At 42.3% G+C, this 17,682-nt stretch overlaps 1 protein-coding gene across 16 annotated transcripts in view; it reads left to right on the top strand.

Annotated features, from left to right (window-relative positions):
• kiaa1109 (KIAA1109 ortholog) overlaps window positions 1-17,682 on the top strand; it is an 80,390-nt gene that overhangs the window by 26,604 nt on the left and 36,104 nt on the right. For 7 of the 16 annotated variants that reach the window (XM_076877296.1, XM_076877292.1, XM_076877294.1 and 4 more), the window contains exons 31-57: window positions 43-113; window positions 395-568; window positions 1,053-1,173; window positions 1,330-1,479; window positions 1,944-2,071; window positions 2,453-2,655; window positions 2,841-3,047; window positions 3,172-3,383; window positions 4,476-4,627; window positions 4,992-5,142; window positions 5,309-5,461; window positions 5,628-5,868; window positions 6,097-6,245; window positions 6,887-7,118; window positions 7,593-7,742; window positions 7,900-7,971; window positions 9,801-9,985; window positions 10,416-10,591; window positions 10,727-11,312; window positions 12,077-12,275; window positions 12,688-12,951; window positions 13,139-13,232; window positions 14,298-14,348; window positions 15,073-15,279; window positions 16,350-16,585; window positions 16,718-16,968; window positions 17,101-17,206. In XM_076877296.1, coding sequence (XP_076733411.1) covers window positions 43-113; window positions 395-568; window positions 1,053-1,173; window positions 1,330-1,479; window positions 1,944-2,071; window positions 2,453-2,655; window positions 2,841-3,047; window positions 3,172-3,383; window positions 4,476-4,627; window positions 4,992-5,142; window positions 5,309-5,461; window positions 5,628-5,868; window positions 6,097-6,245; window positions 6,887-7,118; window positions 7,593-7,742; window positions 7,900-7,971; window positions 9,801-9,985; window positions 10,416-10,591; window positions 10,727-11,312; window positions 12,077-12,275; window positions 12,688-12,951; window positions 13,139-13,232; window positions 14,298-14,348; window positions 15,073-15,279; window positions 16,350-16,585; window positions 16,718-16,968; window positions 17,101-17,206 — 4,921 coding nt within the window. The remainder of the gene's footprint in view (window positions 1-42; window positions 114-394; window positions 569-1,052; window positions 1,174-1,329; window positions 1,480-1,943; window positions 2,072-2,452; window positions 2,656-2,840; window positions 3,048-3,171; window positions 3,384-4,475; window positions 4,628-4,991; window positions 5,143-5,308; window positions 5,462-5,627; window positions 5,869-6,096; window positions 6,246-6,886; window positions 7,119-7,592; window positions 7,743-7,899; window positions 7,972-9,800; window positions 9,986-10,415; window positions 10,592-10,726; window positions 11,313-12,076; window positions 12,276-12,687; window positions 12,952-13,138; window positions 13,233-14,297; window positions 14,349-15,072; window positions 15,280-16,349; window positions 16,586-16,717; window positions 16,969-17,100; window positions 17,207-17,682) is intronic. The other 9 variants (XM_076877300.1, XM_076877299.1, XM_076877298.1 and 6 more) reach the window with 4 other exon arrangements.

Below are 17,682 nucleotides of genomic sequence, written 5' to 3'. Positions count from 1 at the left end.
GACCATCAGTTTAAGAATGGGCCTGTTTCTTATACATTACAGGTAATAAAGCACGGCCTCTCAGCCAGCTTGCTGTTAGACAGAGGTGTTCAGCTGATGGGTGAGAACAACAGGTATTTGACCTTCATCATTATCAGTTGAAAAATTCTCATAGGAACGTGTGGGCTGTTTTTTTTTTTTTTGTTTTTTTTGCTTTAAAATCATAGATTTTTCCAATAACTTTTAATTATGAAGTTACTGTATTGCCGCTCAGCTTCATGGCATTGTTTTCTTTTTATCAGCCAGTAATGTGTCAGCCACCATTACTAATTATACTCTACAACACACAAGTTGCAGTCCTTTGAGGTTGCAGCTTCTTCTATGTTTGCTTTAAGCTTTCTTCATATCTCTACAGTACCCCGTATACACCCCTGGATAAGAGGGCCATGGAGAACACAGATGAGGACACAACCACAGATGACTGGTCTCTGGAGCAGCCCCTAGCTCAGACCAGAACCACTGCCATTGTGGAGGTGAAAGGAGCCATCAACGTGGTGCTCACACCTCTTGTGGCTGAATCCCTGGACAGGTAGTTACGACGCTTATCAGACAGAGTTAGCTGGCCTGGAACATTTCTGTTGTCAGGCTGCCTCATTAGCCACATCTCCTTTAGAAATGGGTTTTTAATACTGGTCTGAAAAACCAGATTATAAAGATAATCTCATGACTGCCAAAAAACTCTTTCTCACACTGCACTTTCTTAGTTTCCGGTTATTTTTAGCCTGAGGCTAAGATTTGACCTTAAGCCAGTTTAATCCCTCTGCACAATGAAACTTGGATCTAAAATTCTGCTGACAGAGCTTCAGAGTCTGGTTCTTTTCTTGATTGTTTAGCAGTGGGAATCTTTAGTTTGCCAGAGGCCAGCAGCACTGGGTTGGAAATGTTCTAAAAGACATTAATCACTTGTTCAGTTTGGAGCCTTTACAGTTTTTTGCAGATAGATAAAACTTGTATCAACTCTTTCTATAAAACTAGAAGTTTTCTAATAGCTCTGTGTACTTGGTTTGTTTCAGGTACATCGAGTCCATGGCCCACTTTGCAAGCATCCGACACCCAGCAGCTATTCTGGATGACCTGCACGGGAAAGTCCTCAATGAAGCCTATCAGATCAGCAAATCTACCGTCACTGAGTCTGTAAGTACAGCAAGTCACAGCGCAGAGCAACAACAGCTTAACATTTAAAATGTTGAGAGATTTAATAAAATCTCTGCCTTAGCTTAAAAGTGAGTAGAAGCGGGGTTTATTGCCTGTTGACTCTTGTCCCTCTATTTTGGGTCTGGATCCGCACAGAGCCAAACAGGCAAGCAGGAGCATAAGCTGTCCAAGACGGAGGGCACGACCCCTGGTTCCCTAAACATCTCCCATGGCCAGACAGACCTGTCCGTCAAACCAGATAATGTGAAAATCAAGGGCCTCCAAGCCAACGTGTCCATCCCCAAGGTGAGACCTGTGACCCAGAATAATGAGAGGCCAGTGGCTGTCCTAAAAAATATGCTCTAGCCACAAGGGGTCGGGAGCAAGCACAGAATCATGAGCACTACTGCAGATCCCTTTATACTGAAACAATGAATATGCAGTAGTTTCTGATTTTAATGTGGAGTATTTTAATAACAGCTTAGTGTTATTTAGCTGCTTGTTTATTATTTTCATTTTACTGTGGAGCTATAGATTTGGAAACATGGCCCTTTCCGAAGTTTCAGACGCCATTAGATTATACAAGCATTTTACAATTCCTCTGAATGGAATGTGTATGACTACTTAAATGACTACTATCATACTTTGTCTTGTTATTCTGGACACAAGTATTTCTGAATGTTTGATTTTGAAGAGCAATGTTTTTCCCACACAGCATTTAACTTCAAGTTGGATTTGTGTTTCTTTCTCTTGTTGTCTTTTATGTGCAGGTGAACCTTTGCCTCCTGCAGGCCTCTGTAGAGGAAGGGTCACCATCTTGCTCCAGTAAGAGTGTCACACATGTGTCTCTAGTGGCACTATGCTTTGACAGGATTGCCACCCAGTTCAGGATGAACAGGTAATGCCTCCAGCTCTTGTCATGACATTGTATGTGTTTGTGTGCTTACAGTCTTACAGTGACTAAGCTTTTTGGAGTGTGTATGCCCGGGGCAAATATCCTCGTTTGACACGCTCGGTTTGACACACTCCATCACGTTTGGTTGTTGGATTGCTTTTATATAAATAAATAAATAAATAAATAAATAAATATATATATATATATATATATTTTTTTTTTTTTATTTATTTTTTAGGAGTGCTAGGTCAGTAAGATTTAAGAATTCAACCTAATTCAGATTTTTTTTGTTTGATTAAAAACAGGAGATGTGCAGAGTATGAAATCAACTAAATTTACATTATAAAGATTTTTAACATGCACATTTTCCGCTGGTGCTTTCAGGGGAATTGTAGAAGAGACTCCCAACACCACAGAGCATGGCCGACCCTCTGTCATGTTTGAGAAGTACGCTTCAGCCACTAAGATGCAGCCTCAGTCTTCGGGCTCTTTGCGCTCCAACGCTGGCATCGAGAAAGGCAAAGAGATTGCTGCAAGACTTAATATCCACCGAATCCACAGCCAGCTCCGAGGCCTGGACTCCACAGGTTGGCTTTGCAGAACAGAAGTCTTATTTGAACATCACTCCAACCTCTTTGTTACAACGCTATGTAACGATGTGGAAAGATTTGCTCTTATTTGACCTTCGCTATCAAGATTCGCTGGATTTTAGCACATGTTGTTTTTATAAGGTTTGTAGCATTTTCTAATAGTTGTGTTACTTCTTCTTCAGCTGTAGATATTGGCACATGTGCTATCACAGCAATTCCTTTTGAGAAGTCCAAAGTTCTCTTTGGCCTGGAGGAAATGGAGGAGTTTTCACTGGTGGATGAAACTGATGCCCAGGCAACAGCAGGCGATCTGGGCCGTTCTGCCGCATCTCTGGAGAAATGGGGCTGGATCATGTTTGAATGTGGCATTGAGAATCTCACAGTCAAAGGTAAGTCAATGCAGGCTCCTTAAACATATATCCTGACTAAGTTTGCTCCTGGAAATCTGAATATTCTGATTTAGATGACGGCTTTTCTGTAGCCATTTATAAATGTGTTACACTTGTTTTGCAGGGGGCCGTCAGTCAGGAGCTATTCTTTACAATGCGTTCGGTGTGATGGGGCGCTCAGACGCAGGAGGGAAGACAGGAATGTCAAAGTCCAACGGTTCAACCGGCTCTCAGACAGGAAGCGGTTATAGTACTGATATGTCTGATGACAACCTCCCACATGATGCTGTCAGTCCAGCCTCTGATGTTAATGAGCACTCAGACTCAGACGACCAGGTGAGAAACCAGAAAGTCTTCTAACCTGTGAAGTGGCTAAAAAAATGAGCATAACTCTGATGGCTTTTTGGTTAGGGTGAAACGACTAATTGCCATGACAGTAAGATATAGGCCACTGCACAATAAAGAGTGATACCAAAGTGGTTCTGGTAATAAACAGCATAACAGGAAGTTTAACCAAAATCATAAACTGTAACAATAATGCATTTGTAAGGGGGTTGAAGGGCAGCTGCATTGAAAAGATGAGGTTACTGAAGAAGTGAGATATTCATCTAAAAGGCAGAAGTGTGAGAAACAGCAAGACACAACATGTTCATCTTGCTTGAGCAGGCAGGCAGAATTTTCACAGCCGACAGGTGTTTCCAGATGTGATGCTTAAATTTTTCTGCAGAAGCATGAAACAGCCCGAGGACCGAAAAGCGAGTGAAGCTGGCAAAAAACGCATCAGTCTGACTTTGCTTCAGAATCAAACACTGTTTTGCAGTGCCATCAGCTCCGATCTGGCAAAAAAATAAACCAAAAAAAGCAAACAGTAGGATCCTGTTGCACCGTTTCTTATGGAAGACTCGCAGGAACAAACAAATGCTGTGAAAAACATGTATCTACAGTTTGTCCCCCACGCTCTTGATGAAGAGGGAGTGGAGCACTGTGCAGGTTCCTCACAGGGGCTTTATTTCTGAAAATAGATTTCAGTCAGAATCATTTTAATGCTCCGAATCAAAGTCAGATAAGTGTTCATTTCCATATTCCTCGCAGGATATGTATCATCACTATAGAATTTATCCTGAACAACTAGGCAACAAGCTAACAGTGTCATAAAAAAGTGCAAAAGCTCTGCTGTCTTTAATGGACAACAGTCTGATTCAGATTTGTTTTGCTCACATGAAAGTTAAAACAATAAAATTAATGTTCAGATATGTGCAAAAAAAAAAGTCAAACTTATTTCTCACCCACGAGAAAAAAAGATACAACAACCTTGCATACATTTTATTGAATCTGAAAAATGATCTGTGATAGGAAATGGAGCTCTACATGGAGGAGAGCCATAAATCCATTACCTCCTGTTAAATCCTCTTCACTTCTGCTCTGCAGGACGAAGGGGTCGAATCAGACGACCTGAAGAAAGACCTTCCTCTCATGCCCCCACCGCCTGACTCCAGCAGCATGAAACTGACCATTAGAGAGATCTGGTTCAGTTTTGCTGCTCCCACCAATGTGCGGTCCGCCTCACAGGCCATCTCCAGGTAGGGCTCTGTGATGCCTGTATGACTATACACTGTACAGAAAAGCTGTATTAAAATCACACCAGCTCTTTTCTTTACGTCAGCCACTTTTCATCATCGTCTGTCTGAAGCACGATAAACTGATTAGTCATTCTCTTTTAGTTTTAAGTTGAGTTGTGAATTTCCTCATTATTTAGCCTACTGTGCTTGGCATCTGCACTAGAAAATAAAGAAACAAAGCAATTCTTAACCACTTGCAGTTGCAGGCATATTAATTTAAATGCAGTGCCTTTTAACCTATAAACTTTGCAGAAGTCTGATTATATTTTTGGTTGTAATGAGCAGTGGTTATTAAGGTGACTGTTGTGTCTGTGTGTGTTTATAGGCAGTTGAATCTTCTCAGCACAGCCACACCTGCCATTGGCGCCTGGTTGGTTCCCATTGACCAGCTCAAATCGTCACTTCGGAAACTGGACATGGAGGGCACGCTACGTGTTTGTGCAGTCATGGGCTGCATCATGACCGAGGCTCTGGAGGTTAGGAGCACATATGTGTATACATCAGGAGTGTAGGGTCTCCTGGTTGAATTGCTATTTCAAAACATTTTCTTAAGTGACCTTAATATAATGGAAAAAACATTTAAAACAGTTATAATTCCCAGCAACAGATGCTTTTATTTATTTATTTCTCAATCCCCAACAGAAAAAGAGCATCCACATCCCGATCAGGAGCAAGTACAACCGCGTGACCAAACGAGCCCGCTACCTCCACGAGAACCCCTCCTGCATGCTTTGTAACATCCTGCACCGCTACCTGCAACAAGCTGACTACTCCGTCATAGAGGAAGCTACTATGGTTAGTACGAGCCCTTCTCTTCTGTTGCACTGCTGCAGGATCATAACATGATCATGTGTAGTGTAGCCTCAAACGTCTCTTTTCTCTTGTCTTCTCTGCATTATTTAAATGAATCTGTTGTGAGTGTGAAACAGTGGCGCTGATCTCTCCTCTCCTTTTACCCCAGAATGATGGGGTTCCAGCCCTGGTCACTCTAAAGAAAGGTTTGGTAGCATTGGCCAGGCAGTGGATGAAATTCATCGTGGTAACTCAGGGTTTCAAGGCTATTGGTCTGATGAGGCCCAACCAGCTTACCAAACCCAAGGAGCCTCAGCAGAACCAGGGTGACACAATTTTGGGACTGGACAATGGAGCTGCTCTGCAGAGTGACACCAGCGCGGATGGAGCTGAATTTGAATTCGATGCAGGTGGGAAACTACAGCTTTCACAGTGCTAATAATATTGTGAGGCACCCATCTGTTGCCACAGATGGGCTGTGAAACTCTTGACCTTTACTTTGTCAGTGTTTGCAAAGATGTGTTATAGACTGATACCACTAGTTTGCTGAAAGGAGCTCTGGGGTTGAGTGACAGACTGTTCAACCTCTTTAAAGGATTTTTTTTTTCAGAGTTTTATTTTGTGTTGTTATTTTTAAGCCACAGTGAGTGAACACACGATGTTGCTGGAGGTAGCATGCAGCCGCCCCCCACCGAAGGAAGCCAACTCTGGTCCTGTGAGCGGAGTGGAGATCATGAGGAAACTTTCCAAGTCGCATACACACAACGAGTCTGTGCTCAGAATAAAGGTATGAGTTTCGGTTTTATGTCATGCATTCGTATACAAAGCAGGCTGTAAAGATGGACGATGCACAACTGATGGACGTACTTTCTTGTAATGAAAAAAATCTTCAGAGATTGTGGATTTCACACGTTTGGATTGTCGGTTGGATGAAATGAGGAATTTTAGGTTGTCGTGAGAGATTCAATGACTCTCTGAAGAGAGTCATTGTTTTTTGGTTTTATTTTTTCTGACATTTCAAAACCCAAGGTTGCATAATGATAGTCTGGTTTACATAAACACTTTGCAAAGGTAGTAGCTCTCCACTGCAGACTGATTGTGCTGTCTTGACTGTGGTATGAAGGTGATTCTGCTTTTGGAAAGCCAGGAGGGATTAGAGCTTAACACTGAGTGACGAGGTGACATTTTCCTCTCTCCTAAATTAAAGTGTGATGTGTTTATACAGTATTTTTTTTCTTTTTTAGACAACTCGGCTCTTTTGTCTAAAAAGTATTACCTCAGCTTTAGGTTCAGCCATGTTCATAATGTTGCCAGACGAAGTTTATCCCACCTGTCGCTGAACTAGAACGGGCTCTGGCAGCTTGAGGAAAAAATTATATAGTGTGAACACAAACTCCTCTCAGCAATCTGTACATTTGTCATACCCAGGGTTCGCATCCCTACCAGTCGCTGAGCTACACCAGCGGTGACACAGCAGCTGACTCACCCGCCCATGTGAGCCGCGCAGGCCTGCCAGCCAAGGACAGCCCCAGGAAGGAGAGCCTTCTGAGCAACCTGACGGGCAGCTTTCGGAGTCTGCACAATCTGCTGGAGGGCACGCCCCAGAGGAACGAGCCGTCTGCCGCCACCGCAACCAAGAGCAGCTCGCTCACTCGCACAGGTGCTCGCACTCGACTGCTATTTTGTTGTACCGCTGCTAACTGCAGTATGGGGAAGGTTCTGGTAAAAGTCGATCATTAGCTTGAACTTGATTTTCATCACAGCTTCAAACAATCTAGTTGCATTTCTGTTCCAACAGTGACCTCTGCTGTTCAGCAATGTCAGTAATGAATAAACTGCGGCGTGCTCTTAAATCCGCCACCAGCTCACTGTGAACAAATATGTAGAGAGAGAGAGATTTTCACTTAAACCCAAGAACGACAAAGATGAGAAATAAAAGCTGTAAAAAATAGATTAGAATATGTTTTTAAGGTGTGAAAGTGGGAACATTGTGGAAACACCTCCTTATACGCATTATCCACGTGCTGACTGTAAAAGATGAATTATGCATGAACAGCAGTCAATCCAAGTGTAATGTCGAGGTTTTTGTAGTCTGTTCCATGATGCAATATACTCTCAATCTCTCCTTGTTTAGGGACAGACATGCTGACTGAGCACCCGCTGCTGTCGGAGCCCTCCTCTGTCAGCTTTTACAACTGGATGTCCAACGCTGTGAGCAACAAGACGGGGGCTGGAGTCCAGGAGTCTCCGGTCAACCGCTCCCAGCACAACAGTCTACAGACAGGTGAGACACAATGAGCTTAATAGAGGATGATTTTGTTTTGCTATATAATGCTCTATTTTATGCATTTTTGTTATGATGATATTGGAATAGATAAAACAATTATTAACATATTCACTCTTGCGGTAACAGTTCAAAGTTTTCTGTAATGTTGTTTCAGTAGCCTCACTGGGTTCTTCTGTCAACCCCTGCTACCAGTACCAACCGCTGCCAGATAACAGTCCAGAAGGAGGTCAGGGCTAAGTAGTCACTGAGTGCTGTGCTGATGGTGTTGTTGAACTAATTAGCTGACTAGCAGCTAGTTTGTGATTTCCCCCCATTAGTTTGTTAGCCATCCAGACCACCTTCATATATACTAGAGAGATATTTTTGATTTATTGCAATGAAAGAAAATTGGAAATTGCATCCCCTTTTTGGTTTGCACGATTTGCAAAATTAGCACAAAAGTCTGCAAAATTCGTTAAAAAAAAAAAGACAGAAACCAGTTTGTTTTACAAAAGTATGGCATGCTATTGGAGACTAAAATGAAATGAGAAAAGGCTCTACACAGTTTCTGAAGCCTCAGCTCTGAATTTCTGGCTGTTTGTTTTTTTGTTTGTTTTGTTTTGTCTTTTAGTTTTTTTAAGCCAGATGTGACCTATATTTGGATGAGGGTGGAAGACATGGCCTCCATGATCTTATATGTACGAGTCGTTGTTCTCTTAAAAACTCCATCAGGCTTTACTGTCTCTTGCCTCTCCAAAGTTGTGAATTCCCACCAATTAGAGTGATTAATTTAAATTCATCATGCTAGTCTCTTCTTGTGTTTAGTCTTGTTCTTATAAGCCTCTCAAACGGTTCTCACACCTGAATTCTGGATCGTATCAGAAAAACAAGGCGGGGCCCAGGCCCCTGTTGCCATTTCTTACATGTAGTACACAACAGATATCCAAGTCAAGTGTTCTCACTACTGGAAATGCTCTGTGTGGTTTAGATTAAAATGCTGCCTGGGCATGCAACATCCACTTGGTCAGTGTGAATTCATCATTGTCTCAAAGTGCAGAACACATGTAGGACTGAAATGTCAGTGATGCGACTAAAAAGCGTCCTCTGATGGATGTAGTAGGAGCCGGAGTAAAGATTTTTACTGAGAAAGGATGTAACGATGCCTCTGTTCGGGTAGATAAGGGGCTGTAATCCAGGTGTGCCAAGATGAACCCGTATAACAGTTATATATAAGATACAGACAGACGCTTTGCCCCCAGTGTGTCTTGTCTTTTTACCTGTACCACTGGTGCTATTTCAGGTATTTTCAAAACCTTCACATTGCAAAGACCAAATTTCTCCTTGTGGGACAATTAAAGGATTATTATTACTATTCTATTTTTATGTGGTACTAGGACTCCTTTTTGTTTTGTGAGTCTTGAAGTCTATACACCTCAAGTCATGTGGTAGCCTGTTAGCCTCTCTCAGCGTGAAGCTGTGTAAGAAAAGCTCATGTTGTTTCCTCACTGGTACTTTCCTGCAAAACACACTCTCAGTTTAGTGACCTGAAATTTCTCTTATTCCTCACAACACCGCTCTATCCCTCGCTCTGTTACCCTCTACTCCCACTCATCTTCTAAGCTACAAACTGCAGCACTCTGCATTTTGTTTCACTCTCTCTTAATAGCAGTTTATTACTTGGAATCAGCCATGCAAATGACTGAAAAACATTTGTTACCTTCGCAATTGTGGATACATTTGTAAGTGTGTAATGATCGGATTTGTGCCAAAGATGATTAAGTTCGTCGTTATGTAGTCACCCAAGTGTGAGCCAATGACAGCACAGCAAATTAGCTGCAGCAGTTTCTCACAAACAAATTAAGTAAGTGTGATGTGGCTGTTTACAGTTGCAAATTGTGCATTAAATGGCTGTAAAGTTCCACTTAACGTTCTCTCTTGCTGTCTGTGTAATTCTTTCCAACATGTTTTTTATGAGGAGCTGGAGTGGTAAAGTGCTCTGCTCTCTCACTGCTGCTTGTACGTGTGCCGGCTTTTCTTAATCCACGTGGATCCTAAACCTGCGCTAAACACCCTCAGGTGGGACGTGTAACCTGCCCACCATCCCTTCGGCCTCAGATTTCAACACAGTGCTGTCCAGTGACCAGAACACCCTCGATGGGACCCACTCCCAGCATTCCCAGCACAGCACGAGCCAGGACGACATGGCCGACATTGAAGAGGGGAACCAGTGTCCAGCTGCTGTTCAGCTGGCTGATGCTCAGGTTTGTCTCTAAATCTGTTTTTACACTTTATAATTAGACATGAATTAGTCAGGTAGTTTGTGTGATATCTGCTGCTCACTGATAAGTTTTAGAACTGGTTCAGAAATTGGTTTTTAAATTAGGCTTTTTTATGTTGATGCCGTTAAAGCAGATAAAAGCTAATTCACACTGATTTGCAATTAGTCCGATTTGTTTATCGAGTTAGAAAAAGCTGAATATCGAGCGGGTCTGTTGATAAGGAATCATTCTGTGTTAATATAAATGTCACCTGTCTCATACCGTTCGGCATTCATTGGGCTTTCCATTTCCTTATTTCACCGTTTTATTTTAATTTCATACGCAGATGTCAGACGGATAGAAAGCTTTTAGTTAAGTGTCTACAAAAATATCTTCTTTTCTGTGCGTTGATCGTCTGTTTTCATCCCCTCAGGTTGTTTTTAAGCCTTTACTGAGCTACACAGGCATCCAGGCCCAAGATACCACTCCGCTTAGCTATAAGATGTATTTTGGAGAGCACCTGTCTTTTTCCGGCAACCTCGAGTGCCTCAGAGCAGACATTGCCGACTCTGATACCACCAAGGAGCGCAAAAACAAGCGATCCAGGAGGTAAAACTGTCCTAAAACACGACAGGCACATGTTGCATTACCCATCCCTGCTTTTTGGCTTTTTGAAGCCTTTTTCCTTGGTTTCTTCTCTTAATGAAATTATCTGCTAACCCTTTGTGCTTCTTCTATATTAAGGCAAGGCATGGTGAACCTGCCTCCCCTTGAGTTCAAGCCAGCGTTGCTGATTGAGACTTTCAGTGTGAATGCCGTGGTGATGGAGAAGTCAACCAGCGCTCCTCAGGGCCCCACCGCAGCCCCGCTCTCCTTCCACGACCTCAACCGCCGCCACTACAATACATTCCACTGTGACTTCACTACAGCCTGCCAGGCCATCAGCCAGCGCGTCGACATGGCCCTGGTGCGCCTCATCCACCAGTTCAGCACCATGATCGATGATATCAAGGCCACGCAGACCGACATCAAGCTGAGCCGCTACACCGCCGGCTCGGCCTCCCCGACACCCACCTTCAAGGCCCGGCCGTATCGCCACTTCAGGTCGTCGGACTTCAGCCGCAGCTCCCGTGGAAGCCTGAATGGGGCGGGCCGCAGCGGAACCCAGACTCTGAAGAGCAAGAGAGGAGTGGGTGGAGGATCAGGAGGGGGAGCCGCAAATGCTGGTGGTTTACCTCCAAACGGACCTCCATCGGGCATGGACACGCTGGGAAGAAGGGAACCGAGAGGACGCAGCTCCCTCGGACGCTCAGAAAGACGCACCTCCAAGGTAACGATGATCATGACAGGACAAGATGGGATGGGATGGGACACAATGGATAGAAAGTAATGTGTATATTTTGAGGAGCCAAACATAATGAAGACTTTGCGCAGTAACTGTAAATGGTTGTGATGAAATTAAATGAAAACCTCTTGTGCCTTTTCAACGGCTCTGTGAGGCGCACCTGTCCAGACCAGTAGAATCACTAAATTCACTCAGCAGCTGACATTTCCTCCACACAAACCCTAGAGGGAGCCAGAAGATTATAGGATTTTCTCAGAACAGACAGTAGTATCTTAAACACATCTGTGATGTTTCAGTAAGAAATATTTTTTTGTTTTCAAAAAAACAAAAAAGTTTTTAACTTTAGAAATCTTCTTGCAAACATGTTTGACTTGGTGAAAGTTCTTTTGTTTCAGAAGTTGGAATATGAGCTTTGAAGTTTGAGGCACTAAGCACTTTTTAAATGAGATTTTTATTAAAGTAAATGATGTATGAGATACATTTGAAGTATTTTCCCCTCTTGGGGAACTCTCCTGAAATAACTGAGTCACCTCCCTGACACTTATTTCACAAGTGTCTGTTTTTAGCTTTCATTAAGTGGCTGTCGTGACAGCTTACTGCATCATAACTATACTGTCAGAGTAAACAACGGGGTAATAAAATAAGGAATGAGTCAGCAGGCCTGTTTATTTACCCTTCAGCCCCACGATGCATATTGTGGCACGTCTACTTTCTGTTTCATAATCTGGAATATTGCGTAATGCCCTCAGGTGTCACGGAAAGGGTCCCGTGACGTGGCCGACCACATGGCGATCCAGATGGATGACTCGGACTCCATCACAGTGTCAGAGCAGAGCGAGCCATCAGCAGAATGTTGGCAGAACATGTACAAGCTGCTCAACTTCTACTCCCTCATCTCCGATCCCACTGGCATCCTGGAGAAAAGCTCCCCGGAGAACTGCCTTTCAGGTGGAAAAAAGCTTCCAGCACACATCCAATTCCACATTTCAGTTGTTTAGCTTAACTGTGTCTTTTTCATTATGCTTTACTCTTCGCTTTATTTTTAGAGGTTGTTACTGTCTTATAATCTGCACACTATGCTCTGCAAATCTGACTGACTTCCTTCATGATCACTGTTTTATAAACACCTTTTCATTCATTTCTCCTGTTTGTGACACGCCTATTTCAGTTTATCCTACTAGAATATTTTACTGCTGTAACAGAGGAGGCTATGAAGTAGTGACCATTCCTTCGGAGTGGGAGGATAAACTTTCCCAATTTAATAAAAAAAAAAAAAAAAGTGGTGCATCTGTCATCACCGATTTTATAAGTGAAAGTACAGAAGCAGTTTTTAATGTAACGTGTAAATCTAAATTCACAGAGACGGGACGTCACACCTCAGAGCCGTTCTGTAAAGTGATATTTGAGAATGAGCAGCAGGACCCCAACACGCCCAGCAAGCCTCCCGGTGCGGGTGGAAGGCGACGCAGCCTTGTGAGCTCCGAGCCTCAGCACGTCACGCTCATCGTGTTCGGCATCGGCATGGTGAACCGCACACACCTGGAGGCGGACATCGGCGGGCTGACCATGGAAGCAGAACTGAAGAAGATACATGGAAGTTTCACCCTGAAGGAGAAGATGAAAGGTTAGGCAGGGATTTTGACAGAGATAATGATTTTTCCATCTTTTTTTATGGTAGGAAAGATCCAATATGAAACTTTAGAAAGTCCCAAAGTAGATCGATGCAGGTGTGCAAAAAAAGGGAAGTTCCTGGTCAGTAGAAGTTTGGTTTGTTTGATCTGATCTCTTTTTTGGTGTTGTTGTGCCTGCAGATATTCTGCACCAGAAAATGACAGAGACGTGCGCATCGGCTCACATAGGAGGGGTAAACATCGTTCTGCTGGAGGGGATAACTCCTGACATTCAGTACGTGCAAACTCTCCTTCTGTTCAGCCTGTCGATTAAATATTTTAGCAGCTATTTAAAAAGAAACCAAGCGTTTTAATCGAAGTGCTTTGTTCCTGTCTGATCTTAACTGTATTGATCCTCACTCTCTCTCATTGTAATGTTTTTTTTTCTTTTTTAATAATTCAGCAGGTGGTAGTGTTTTTCTTTTCTATTAGTTTGAATGTTTTCTTTAAAAATGTGTCGTTTTTTTAATTCTTAATCACAATTTTGTAAAGTGAACAACTTTTGCAAAATGTACTCCTATCAAAACAGTTGATTGAGTGTTTAAGTATAAACTCCATAAACACCTTTAAAAGCCCTCTAAAACATGGTTGTGTTAGTGCTCAGTGAGAACTATTTACAGGCTCCTGTCCAGCCAGTTAATTTTATTATGTTTTCTTTTTACTGCAAGCAATTTCCTCAAAAGGTAGCCAACCTAATCAGGTTGCAAGCCTTGTATTTATGCTTTTAGACAGGCCAGTGTGTCTCCACACTGTTTTGATTCAGTTTATTACATAAATAGATGGCTTACTTAAGAAATCCTCCCACTGTGAAAATAAAACTGAGACCTAATACTGTTTCCATAATGTACCTGCACACTCTGCCTGTTTTTAAATTTATGTGGCCAAGACAGTAGCATTCTCGAGTTGTTACTGTGATTGCTTATTTTGGCTCTTGTCCTTTTGACTCAAGCAAAAACAGTGTGCGAAGACAGCAGGTCCCAGTGCAGAAGTAAAACAAAACAATGGTGTCTGACATATCAGTGGCTTGTCAGAAGTTGTTGTTTTAGTGTTGCCTCCTAGATGCAGTTTAATTACGAGTATGTTCAGCTGTGGTTCTCTGAGCTGCCTGTGCTCATCTTTGTGTTTTAACTGCTTTGTTAATCCAGAGCCTTATCATAAATAACGTCTGAACTTCTAAAACATTTTAACAGTACATTTAATGTGAAAAATTGCTCTGACCTTCAAGTTTCTCAAATTATTTTACACTTTCTTCTTCTTCTTCTTCTTTTTAATTTGCTTTCTCTTCCAACTACTTGCCTAGACTGGAGGATTTCCCAACATCTCCCACCAGCACTGCTAAACAAGAGTTTCTGTATGTTTATGCTGCATTTTAGGGGACTCATTAAACCAAAAGCATAACTTCCTTAAATGTACATCCATCATTTGTTTCAGTCATCTGTTTACCACATCTGTTTTCAGTGAGCATTTACAATGATCTGTCCCCATTAAGTTTGTGTAAATGAAGCAACTGCCACCTGTGGATTATTGTTGCTGACTTTTTTTCTTCTTCCCCAAAACATAAAATCATCTGATTTCTTTCTCATCTCACTTTTTTTCTTATAAAATGTCAGAAAAATAAAAGCGAGTCAGTGCAGTATCTCTTTGTACCAGTGAGAAGCAGAAAAACTAAATATTTGAGACGCTGAAGCCAAAAAATGGTGTCTCATTATCTATTCAACTTTCTTGTATTTGTTTACAGCATCCATGTTCTCTTCTAATGTCATCAATCTGATAAAAATCTGCAGTCTATTAATATTTAGTCGACACGATATCATTTTCCTTTAGCTGAGCCAGCCAGGCTTGCAGACCGTACATTCTTTGTTATTCATTCATAGCGTCACTACCATAACCGCTCATTACGTCCCTAAAAAAAAACAAAAAACAAAAATGCACACACAAATAATTGCAGTCCTGAATTTGCATGGTGTTTCACTGTTTGGTGTCTAACCCCACCTTCATTCATAAGTCTACGTCTTCTCTATGATTGAGTTTTTTTTTTGCTCCGCTGCTTATTCCGGCTTCCTCTGTGTTTACAGAACGGTGGTCAAATGCAACATCGCCAAGTCTCAGGCCTTGTACAGCGCCCAGCGGGGTCTGAAGACCAACAACGCTGCTGTCTTCAAAGTGGGGGCCATCATGATCAACATTCCCCAACACCCGGCTACGCTGCACAGTATGATGGTCCGCAGCTCCCATCAGCTCTCCAAGCAAATCTCCGACCTCATCCGCCAGCCTTCTAATGCGTACGTCTGCTTCACCTATTCAGCTTTTCTCACAGCTTTTTTTTTTTCTCCCCACTTCAAAGTAATCAATTTCAAAATGTGCTCAACTTGAAACCATAAATGAATCCACCATCCAACACGTGCTGTCTCTGAAGTGTAATGTTTACTCCTTCAGTTCGTAATGTCTACTAAACAGACACGTTACTACAGCAGGTCCACACTGTCGCCCGCCTTTAAAACCTGTGTGTGGTCTGTTTCCATGGTAATATGCTGAATTATGTTAATATATTTATAGAGTTGTAGGTGTGCTTTGGGTATTAAAGAACTTGTCTATAATTTGATTTTCGCTGGAATGGAAGTCAGTATCTGCAGAGTTGTGAAAAATAACACACACATAACTGAATCAAAGCATTAGCAGTGACTTTTCCATGTGCAGCTTCCTTCAACGCAGTTTACCTCATAAGGCTGGGTGGATAAATCGGAGGCGCTGCTTCCCAAATCCAGTCCAGACATTAACATATTACATCATCGCTTGAACATGTAACTATGTAGCACTTTTCTAGTCTCACTGACCAATCAGTGATTTCCACACACATTTATAAAACACTTTACTTTCTACTTAAGCACTGTATCTACCCACACACTGGCGGCCAATTTAGAATCATCAGTTTAATTAACATGGACATTTCTGACTGTGGGAGGAAACCCACACAGCCAGCCACCCTCCTGACAACACAGCACACATAATAATAAACATAAACTCTATCAGTATTCCACTTTTGAACAAAGTCTCATCCTATGGAAGTAATTAAATCATCTGAAAGAAAAACAGAAATATTAACAAGAGGAGATTATAAAAAGAATCAAACACGGTATTGGGGAACAAGGCGGCATTTATAAACACATAGCAAACATTCATTAACGGCTCGCAGTAAAAGAACGTTTAAGAAGGGATTTAAAAGGCGGTAAAGAAGTTGATGGATGTAAGTGGGATTAAGGCTATGTAATACTTTAAAAGCCAAAGTTGCGGCTAAAGTAGAAAGTCATGCAATCCTGACCTCATGAGTAATTGTTTTTATGTTTTTTAACAGCCAACCTCCTAATAGGGAGGACACCCCCACCCCGCAACCCTCTGACAAAGCATCCAGCATCAACCAGACCCCTGTCGAGGCCAACGAGTTCCCTCAGCTTCCCGAAGGCCTGGAGAAGAAGCCCATTGTCCTCAAGTTCAGCGCCATGATGGATGGCATCACCATTGGCGCAGCCCTGCTCCCATCACTGAAAGCAGAGTACAAGATGGGCCGCATGAAGAGCCACGGCATGACGGGTGTGTGAAAATATATCTGATACAAACTTCTGCAATATTTATTTAAAATAATCGTTTTCCTCCCAGCCTTTTGTACCAATTTGCTGAGGTTAATGAGTCATGATATTCCTTCTCTCACCAACTTGTCTTTAGGAGCACAAACCAGTTTCACGTTTGAGTTGCCGAACCACAAACTTTGCTTCCAATCAAAAGTGTCCCCGGTGGACATGTCCCAGCACACTATGTCGCCATCAGCCAGCCTCACGCTGCCGCCGGTTACAATGTCGGGAGAGTACATCATGGAGGATCACGATAGTCACTCAGACCAGGGCTGGGCACCAGATGACTTCCCAGCAAAACAAGGAAACTACCTGCAGGGCAACTACCTGCGATGTGTAGCTGAGGTAAAAAAGTTATAGCAGCAGGTGCTTTAAGTAAAGGCCTGTTGATTTACAATCTGCATTTTAAATCTTTAAAGTTTTGTTATTTGTAACATCTAACTGATCTTTGTGTTCACTGTCCTCTCTCGTGCACAGATTGGCTCTTTTGAGCACAACCTGACCACAGACCTGCTCAACCACCTGGTCTTTCTGCAGAAGGTTTTCATGAAGGAAGTGAACGAGGTCATTCAGAAAGTGTCAGGTAATGTAACGTAAACCTTCTGGTTTTTCATTATTATTCTAATTATTATCTTTTACATTTTTAGAGACTTACCAGAATCACAAACACGTTACAGTACTGTATCCTCTATGTGCTGCTGCAGCAGCCGAGCTTTCCTCTTGGATCAATAAAGTTAATCTAATCTCAGACATCTGGCTTTTCCCCACAGCATTCTGTATCCTACAGCTGCTGCTTAAGTTGCTAAAAAATCGTTTTTCCTCAAATATCAATGCCCGATGCACTGCTACAAATCCACCCTTGTTTATTTCCACATTATTGATAGTATTTTGTTAAGCTCACCAAGCTTGATAGTAGTAGTGGTAGTTTGTTTTTTTTGTTTTTTTGCCATTTTAGAGAAAAGAATAACGATGGAGGCGCACATTAAAGAGGAAAAGCTGCAATTGAAGACTACAGCAGATTAATACTTGCACATCTGCCTCCGGTCCACATTGCCACAA

The sequence above is a fragment of the Maylandia zebra genome, linkage group LG19 (assembly GCF_041146795.1).
Source record: "Maylandia zebra isolate NMK-2024a linkage group LG19, Mzebra_GT3a, whole genome shotgun sequence".
NCBI lineage: Eukaryota > Metazoa > Chordata > Actinopteri > Cichliformes > Cichlidae > Maylandia > Maylandia zebra.
Note: the sequence above shows the minus strand (reverse complement) of the source record. Positions and strands in the feature narration are given on the sequence as shown.